The sequence below is a fragment of the Leishmania braziliensis genome, chromosome 19 (genome assembly GCF_000002845.2).
Source record: "Leishmania braziliensis MHOM/BR/75/M2904 complete genome, chromosome 19".
Lineage (NCBI taxonomy): Eukaryota > Euglenozoa > Kinetoplastea > Trypanosomatida > Trypanosomatidae > Leishmania > Leishmania braziliensis.
Genome location: NC_009311.2, coordinates 430,740 through 439,477, shown reverse-complemented (window position 1 = coordinate 439,477; position 8,738 = coordinate 430,740). Strand labels below are relative to the sequence as shown.

Genomic DNA, 8,738 nt, shown 5'->3' with positions numbered 1-8,738 from the left:
TCTGCCCGCTGCCCGTCTGCCCGTAGGCGAACACGCACCCATTGTATCCGTCGAGGGTGTTGCCCACGATGGGCTTGCCGACGTGCGCGTACACCTGATCCTGCCCCGCATACGGAGGGTGGCTGACATTGGCGTCGACCATCACTGGTGCCGAGCCGGCGCCGTCGTACGCCGGCGTCTCGCCACTGGTCTCCATTCCTTCGATATCGAGTCCCAAGCCGGAGCGCGTGGCGCGGCGGGCGGACTGCGGCAAACTGCTGAGGTTCATCATCGACTGCGCGCGAGAGCGGCGAGCAGAGTTCATGCCGCCGTTGAGGAACGTGTCCACGCCGTTGCGTATGTCGGACTGATCCCCCTCGACGCCGTCTTTCGCGTTTTCAAAGACAGACCAGAAGCAGCAGTTGAAAATGTGAGTGGACAGAGGGCGAAAAGCCCGCGCCGGTTCGAGGATGGTGATCACGCACGGGTTCTCGGCGTCGATGCGCACAGTGCTGTGCGGCGTCACCTTCTGCGCAATTTCACGCTCGCTGAAGGGGCGGACGCGGATGTACACCTTCATGGCGTTTGCCTTGGTGGTCGCTGGAGACTCGTAGACGTCATTGCGCAGTTGGCGGGCGCTGGCCGACACCTCGCTACGGTAGCGCGTTGGCGTGGCACAAATCGAATCGCTCCGCTGACTGCGAGGGACCGACGTCAGGTGTGGGCGAGCGCTGTGCGCAGACGAGCTCGCGCGGCGAGCGGACAACGACTCCGCGAAGCTGGCGCGCCGCGAGGTGCTGCGAGCAGAGAGAGGCGCCAGCATATTCTTTCTTTCTTTCCTTCGGTGGGAGTGAGGGAAGGTGCTGCGCGGCTAAGCCCTGTATGTCGCTGCGCACTGCAGCCAGCTGTGCGTGTGAGTCTGTCGTGGTTGTTGATTGTAGCACCTCTGATAGTCCCAGCCCTCTAGATAAAAGAGGAAGTCGAAGCAAATCCAGATTTACCGAAGGCGCACACGCGACCACACACGTGCGTACCCCCTTTATGCTGAAAGAGCAGTGAGGTCGGAGAACAAAAGAAACCAACGACGACGCGCAGAGAAACACTGTGAGCAGAGGGGTTTGTTCGAGGACACGGGTGGGTCGCTTGGCAGAAACAGAGCGTCACTAGAGAAGGCACGCACTTTGAGGTCAGAGAAGCAGCGGTAATGAGAGGGAGGGGGTGGGGGAGGGAAGCCGCCGTGTACAACGTCGGGCACCAATCGAATCAAAGGGCCAAACAGGGAGGTCTTGACAAAGGGGTGAGAAAAAAAGAGAAGAGTGGCCGACACACCCCTCCACACACGCACACACCCACAGGGGGGGGGGGCACCGAGAGAGTGATTCGTTTCCACCGCGACAGGCCGAAGTCTGATGAGACAGACGATATATCCGCGTGTATGACGGGAGAGACGCTCACAGACACGCGGGAGACAAAATGAAGACAAACAGACGCAAAGCAGAAAAAAAAAAACGGCATAAGGACGTGTATACCTGCCGAAAAACAGAAAAGCCAGCAATGGAGACAACAAGAGAGCGCGAGCACCCGCACCCTTCTCACAGAGTCTTTTAGCAAACAATCACCCAAACAAACATACATACCCACCCAGAGGTGGGCTTCTCTTTATGTGGGGTGGCGCCGGTACTGCGACGGCTTGCGTGTCGCAACGATGAGTTTTCTAACGCGAAAGAAAACACCCACGAGACAATAGGGGAAACACACACACACACACACACACACACACACACACACACACCTAAAGAGCAGCTGAGTACGTGTGGACGCACACACGCGCACACGCACACACACTCAGAGTAAACAAAGAAAGAGCGGCAAGCAGAGCAGTTTGATCAACTGTGTATGGATGTGTGGCTGTATGTGTATGCGTATGACGGAGCTCCTCTATTGTGTTTACCTTGGGTGAGAGGCCTTCTAAAAAATTTTATGCAACGCTGATCGTTTTTCTTCTTTATCTTTTTCTGTTGTTGAGGGCCGCCGTTGGGTTGCTGCACACGTGTGCGCGTGTATATCAGCGTCATGGTAGTTGGGAAAGGCGAGTAGGAGGGGAAAGGGGGAGGATAGAGGTGGCTAAGACATCGGAAAAGTGTGGATTGAACAGATCAGGCGTTTGCTTCCAGGGGGAGGGGGAAGTGATCTTTGGCCGAGTAGTAGGAGAAGCTAAGAAGCACGTCATACGGATGCAAGTGTTCACCTTACATGAAACTACTTGTGCTCTATACTTTGGTGCGCAATGGGCGACTGGTGGTACACCCACAAACACCTTTGCGCAGTTGGGACCACGACAACAAGAATGCGGTCACGAAATCCTCAAATGGGAGTGAATGTAGCTATAGAAAACAAAACGGCGAAAAGCTCCGCATATGTGTATAGTGTTGAAGTGCATTCTCTTGATCGCCTGCGACGATGAGGAGGCCAGGTGCGGATGCTTTCTGAGGTCTACTCGTTGATCAGCTTTTTTTTCTGTTTGCTCGTTTTAGGCTGCCGGACTATAACGCATACTGCAACCGAGCATGAGATGACAGCGCGTGTTGTGGCGCAACCAACAGAGGAGGGGGTAGCGTAGGGGGACGGGTCGTTTCCTTCGAGAGCCGTGTGTGTTGGCTTGATCGATATTGTTGAAATTATTTTACACAGGAAGGGGCGGAAGAGCAAAGGAAACAATCCAGCAATGGACACATCCACACAGGCGTCGACATACAAGCGCACACTTGAGCTACATGTACGGCGACTGCTGTGGTGTGTTGTTTGACAGCAGTTGTCTGTGCAACGCAAGACCTCTCTGATTTTACAAAAGAAAAAAATGTTTGAGCTGTTCTTTAGCTGAGGGGAGGGGAGCGGAAGTGTTTCCGAGGTTCCTTAGAACGGAGGACAGTACCAGAAGGAAGGGGTAGGGAGGGGGGGTACTTCTTCTCTAGCAAACAATGGAAAAGAGACCACAGAACCAAAGAGCAAAAAAAAAACCACCCAAGAAGAGATCCGGACACCGGCACGAAGCACACGACACAAACAACGATAAAAAAATGAAAAAAGAAAAACAGTCAAAGAAAGGCGCCACAGTACCCCAAATGCACTCACGCGAACCACCCGAACACGCACACGCACGACAGAGCCTCACTTGTCATCGGGCAAGAGGATGGTGAAAAGGAGAAGGAGGGAGCGAGTCGAGTCGCAAACAACGGATTTCTCTGTCCAGCGTGTCCGCCCCCCCCCCCCCCCCCACCCCACAACGAGCCAGTCACACCCGAGACGCGCACACCACCGCAGCCCATCGATGCCGCGCTGTTGCACTGCGGCTGAACCTCGGGTTGTCTAGGACAATCCGTCCTGCCGTCGGATCGGGCCAGCTTCAGGCCAGGGTCCCGCCTCCCCCCTGGAGACGCTGCACCCTGCCTCTATGCCGTGCCTCGCCCTCAGTCGCTTCAAAGCCGCCGCACCCCATCGCATGGTGCGGCGACTATATACCTCGGAGTCTGGAGGGCTCGACGGTGCGATTCGGGGCGCCCTCGTCCTGCTGCCGGCATCTGCGGCGCATCGGCCCACCCGGTCGGATGGCAGAGGTGCCGCATGCTTCGCGCGCACACGCAAGCGGGGCCGATTCGTATGGACGCCTTCGCGCCACGCTCGTCCACCACTCCTGGCTCTCCCCCTCTCACCTTTCCATGACACGCGTGGATGCGGTGCACCGTGCCAGCGGTGGTGAGCAGTGCGTGTGCATAGTCCTCCCACTTTTGGATCCCGGGGCCTGCATCAGCACGACGTTGCAGCCTTGAGTGGTGGTGGTGGTGGGGGGGCTCGCTGTCTGCAGCTTCCGTTGCCGTCGATGCTACCCAGGAGGGGGGAGGGGAAGGGCGTGCCTGGATGGCCTGCCCGCATGCGCCACGACACAGGTGGATTGCACAGCGGGGAGTAACGAGGAAGACAAACAGACCAACAAGAGGCAACTGTGCGCTGATCCTCTGCGTTCGCCCGAGTGATGCGCACGAAAAAAAAAAGAAAAGGAGGAGACTGAAGAGAATTTGTGAAGCTACAAAGGAGACACGCCACACACGGTCATCACCGACGAGCCACCGCTGCCCCATCTTTCGCTTGCAAGAGCAGAGAGGAAATCAAGCCGTGGGTGATGGCCAACAGGGAAGGGGGGGGGTGGCAAAAAAAAAAATGAAACAAGCAAGAACGGTGAAATCTAGCGAAGTAATGTGCGCTGTGAAAGAGAGAGAGAGAGAGACAGGAGCACTAGAGGAGGTGCAAACGCGCACCAAAGATGTAAGTGAAGGCAACAAGCAAAGAAGAAACAGGAAAAAAAGATGGACAACAGCACATGTGTAGAGGCTAACCCATCCACACCCACCGACCTGCACACACACACGCACATACAGGTGCATTCGTACAAGGCACTTTTAGTTGTTTAGGCGGTATGTCGGAAGAAGAGAGAGACATGCAGGGAAGCGGGAGGGGGGGAGGGGACGAGGATGAGGATGAGGTAAGCCACCTCAGGGACATACTGACGGGGGGAAATAGTGGTGGGAGAAGGAGAGAGGAGGGAGTAAGGACCAGGAGAAACAAGTAGCCCATCACGACATCAAATGCGGACAAAAAGAGCACTCAGAGTGAACATTCCCCCCCCCCCCCCCCAAAAAAAAACATCAACAACCAGAAACGAACAGAACAAGAGGAAACCCAGAAAACAAACAAAGGGCTAGTGGCCCCCTGAAAGTAGAGGAGGAGGACGAGGGGGAGAGGGGAGGGGAGGGGAGGGGGGGGGGGGGAGTGAACGAGCACGCGAGAGGGGCCCTCTCGGCCTTTTTTTTGTGCCGTTTCACGCTTGCTTTACTCCTTTTCTGAGGCTGTTCGTTGCAGGTGCGCTTTTTTTTCCTGTGCCAAAGCCACCAACAACCCAAACAGAAGTCGGATAGCAGTACAGCCGAGACCAGAGCACACACACGCACCAACCCCCCGCTTCCCCTTCCCTTCTTCCACACACATAGCGAGGGGGGGGGGCGGGGAGGTCAGGCATCATCAAGCGGAGTACACGCTGATGAACAAAGGCCAAAGCAGGCAAGCAAAATTATGCCAATTACATCTCTCTTGTCCCACACAAGAGAGATGTCGCTCTATGCAAAGTCCTACGCAGGCGTTTTCCCATGCGCGCACGCCCACTTCTCCGCCGTTGGTTCCTCCTCGCCGTCTACGCTTCTCCAGCTCCGCCCTTTGTGCAGCCCTTCACCTCTACGAGGCGAGAGGCCAAATCGAACACGAGCAGGTCTCTCGTGTCCCCGTACATTCCCCCCGCTGCCCCAGATGCTCGCAGCCAGCGCACCAAAAGTGAAGGAGAGAGAGAGGGGGCACGAAAGGAGAGAGAAAAAAAAGAGAGGAGTGACACGGGCAATGCGGGATGACTGTTGCCCATTGCGTACATCTCCTGCCGCTGCTGCTGCTGCCATGAGAACGGGCTGCGCACGCACGTACGTGTCGGAGAAGGAGGGGGGCACAAGGAAGAGAAAAAAGAGTTCTGAAACAGGGGGTGGGGGGTGAAGGAGAGACGACCCAACATGCACACCCACCAGCTGAAGAAGAGAGAGACAAAAAATTGGCAGGCAACGGGTAGCCCGCATTTCACCTCTTTGCACACTGACGCCTTCTTCTAGAGAGGCACAATACCCAACAAGGGCACTTTTGGGGAAACAGGGATGGCACGACGGTGAACAACGACGAGAGAGGAGACTACCGTCACACAGGCAACGCAGCTGACGATGCTGGCTTTATACATGTACAGGTAGAGCGATGATGGGGAAAGGCTAGGATGGCGTAACAACACCGAAAGGAGTACCAAAAAGTGAGGCAGAGGTCACGGCGCGGCGTGCAATGCAGAAGTGCACCCAGAGGACAAGCTCCTGGGCAAGAGGCAGTCGCACCTCAGCAGTGGGAGCAAAAGGAGGAGGCGAAAAGGTAAGGAAAAGCGGACGCAATGCCGTGAGGTGGGCGTGTGGGCAATGAATCCTTCTCCATCCCTGCACTTCTTTTACTAATAGATCAGCTCGGAGAGGCTTGGAAGGGGAGCGGTGTCGGAGAGCCACATGGGAACGGGAGAGGCAACGAGAAAATGAAGACAGCAGATGAGCAAGTAGGCAACATCGCGACACGTGCACCCCGACACGCACATACCAAAAGCTCCTCCTGTGCGACAGCCTCGCGAGCGCCGACACGCACTCGCCCTTTCCCAGTCCGGCGCCCCTTCTTCGCTACACAGGCTTCTTGCCATTTTGAGTGGCCGTGTTAGCATCGTGCAACCTCTCGTTCACCTCTTCGCTAGGCTGGAAGCCACGGCTGCGCGAGAGCTGCTCGTACACGTGCTGCTGCACCTGCTGCAGGTTCGCCTGCTGATCTCTACGGGTCTTGCGCATGTGCTCGATGGCGCTACGAATCCCATCCATTTCGCGGCTGAGCTGCTCGTCGACGGAGCCGGGGTTCCGCATCGACGCCGACGGCCGTCGGCTGGCCGGGTCACGGAATGCCATCTCCTTTGCTTTGGCACGGAAGGCCGCGTAGTCCTTGTCGCTAACGAAGGCACGCAGGGCCTCGATGTCCTCCTTGAGGTTCGTTGGGTTCTTTTCGTAGTTGCCTATAATGGTGGTCAGCACAGCGATCATGTTCTCCTGCTTCAGAAGGAGGTCTTTGATCTCGGTGTTCAGCTGTCGCTCCTTGGCTCGCATATCGGTCTGTAGCTTCAAGTTGTCGCGGCGCAGCTTCGCCGCTTCTTCTTCCGTTCTTTGTGCCTGCGTATCACGCGCGGTGATCTGCTCCTCCTTGCGCGACAGCTCGGTGCTCATTTGCTTCTTTAGCATCGCCAGCTCCGCCTCGTGTCGCTTACGCTCCCGCGCCATGTCCTGCTCGATGTTTTTCATTTCCGCTTCGTGACGCTCCTGCAGCTCCTGCAGAGAGAGACCCTGGCGCTGGCGATCACTGGTCGTCGACGCCAGCGATTCCCGCAACCGCTTCAGATCATCCTGGTACTCAGCACGCACAGTCGCCAGCTTCTCTTCGTAGCTAAGCTTCATGTTCTCCCGCTCCTGCACCCAGCGGCGCTTCTCCTGCTCGAAGGTATCTCGTGTGGCTTGCATGCGTGACTCGGAGTTGCTCGACGCCCCCTTCTGCCGTTTCGCCCGCTCTTCCTCTCTCTCTGCGTACTCCTTCTTCACTTTCTCTATCGCTTCTCGGTATTGCGCCGTCAGCGCAGATATTTCGGCGAGGTGCTGCCGCTGAATCTTAGCCGTCTCACGAAGTTGCTCACTCTCGCCGCGACTCAGCGTGTCCATCACATAGGCGTCCTTGTCCATCATCAAATTCTGGCACTGACGGATCAGTACGTTCATTTTGTCCTCGAAGGCGCCAAAGAGGTAGTCGGTGGACCACCGCCAATGGTATGCGTTGTAGTGATTCAGATGTACCTCCCAGTCATGAAAGGTGCTGCGGTAGAGGTCGCACTTGGCCTGGAGCTTCGCAATAGTGCTTTCAGCGTCTACATCAAGCTTGCCGGACTTCGTCCTCTCAGACTCCAGCAACTGTCTCTGCAGCCGCACAATCTCCATGTTCGCCGATGTCAACTCCGACTGCAGCTGCTCGTTGGTACGGCGGTAGGTCGTGGCACTCACGCTGCCCTGCCCCTCGCCCGCACCAGCAGACCCGCCTTCCGCACCTGCAGCACCCGCTCCCCCGCGCGCCGAGGGCTTCCCGATCAGCGTTGGATCAGCGATGCCGGCACTCTCCAGTTCCGCACGTAGCTGACTGATGATGCGCTCCTGCTCACCACACTGCCACTCGAGGTCCTTTATGCGTTTTTCTAATCCGCGCACGTGCTCGTTCGTGTAGTTGCTGCCACCCGCCTCCTTCAGCCGCAGCTCCAGGTCCGCCACCTGCGCGCGCAGCTCGCGAAGCTGCATGATCATTGGATCCACGTTGCGGCGCGCCTTGTTGAGAACCTGCTGCGCACGGCATGCGTACATGATGGTCTGGCGCATCTCGTCGAAGTTGATCGAGTGCGGCGAGATGGTGGCCACCATCGAGGTCTGGCTGTTGCCGCCAATCGAGTCGCTCAGCACCCACGTCAGGTTCGAGTCGCGGTACGGAATGCTAAGGCCGCCCCCCTTGTTCTGCGACAGGTCCGCCAGACGGTCAATCACGCGGCCCAGCACCGTGAGCGACTGGTTGATCTTCACCCCGTCGTGGAACTCATCGCCCTCGGCTCCAGCGGCGCCGGTGCGCTCAGACCCCGCAAGGTCCACCAGGTTCAGCTTGCTGCGCATCTGGAACGCGTTGTCGGAGTCGTCCATCGACAGCTGCACAATGTTGAAGGTCAGGATGGCGTGGCTGCGGCTGCTGCGGTCGTTGAACTTCGTCGCAGCCGTGTGGCGCTCCTGCATGCCCTTGCGAATCACGCGGGCGACGTCCTCTTCCCTGGACACCATCTTCCACGTCAGCCCTTCGATGAACGGGCCGGAGTTGGGCGAGTTACGAATTCTCAGGTCCGTGTTGCGCTGCGGCCGGATAAGGTCGAACACCTTCTCGTTGTAGATCTCGTAGTACGACACCTCCACGCGGTACGTGAAGTCGGAGTCCTTGGCGCGCTTCGCACGGAGGCCGTCAAACAGGTCCATGCACGCGCGCGGGATGATGCCTTGCAGCTCGTTCGGGTCTAGTCCCGTCTT

General features: G+C 57.4%; 2 protein-coding genes across 2 annotated transcripts; both read right to left on the bottom strand.

Annotated features, from left to right (window-relative positions):
* Nucleotide 1: 1 nt before the first annotated feature.
* On the bottom strand, nt 2-802 carry LBRM_19_1160 (putative kinesin; the record flags this gene model as incomplete). Its single annotated transcript, XM_001564161.2, has 1 exon — nt 2-802. A coding segment is annotated over one exon (801 nt), but the record flags the coding sequence as incomplete, so codon positions are not given.
* A 5,473-nt stretch (nt 803-6,275) lies between these two features.
* On the bottom strand, nt 6,276-8,738 carry LBRM_19_1150 (putative kinesin; the record flags this gene model as incomplete). The annotated part of the gene is made up of 1 exon (XM_001564160.2): nt 6,276-8,738. A coding segment is annotated over one exon (2,463 nt), but the record flags the coding sequence as incomplete, so codon positions are not given.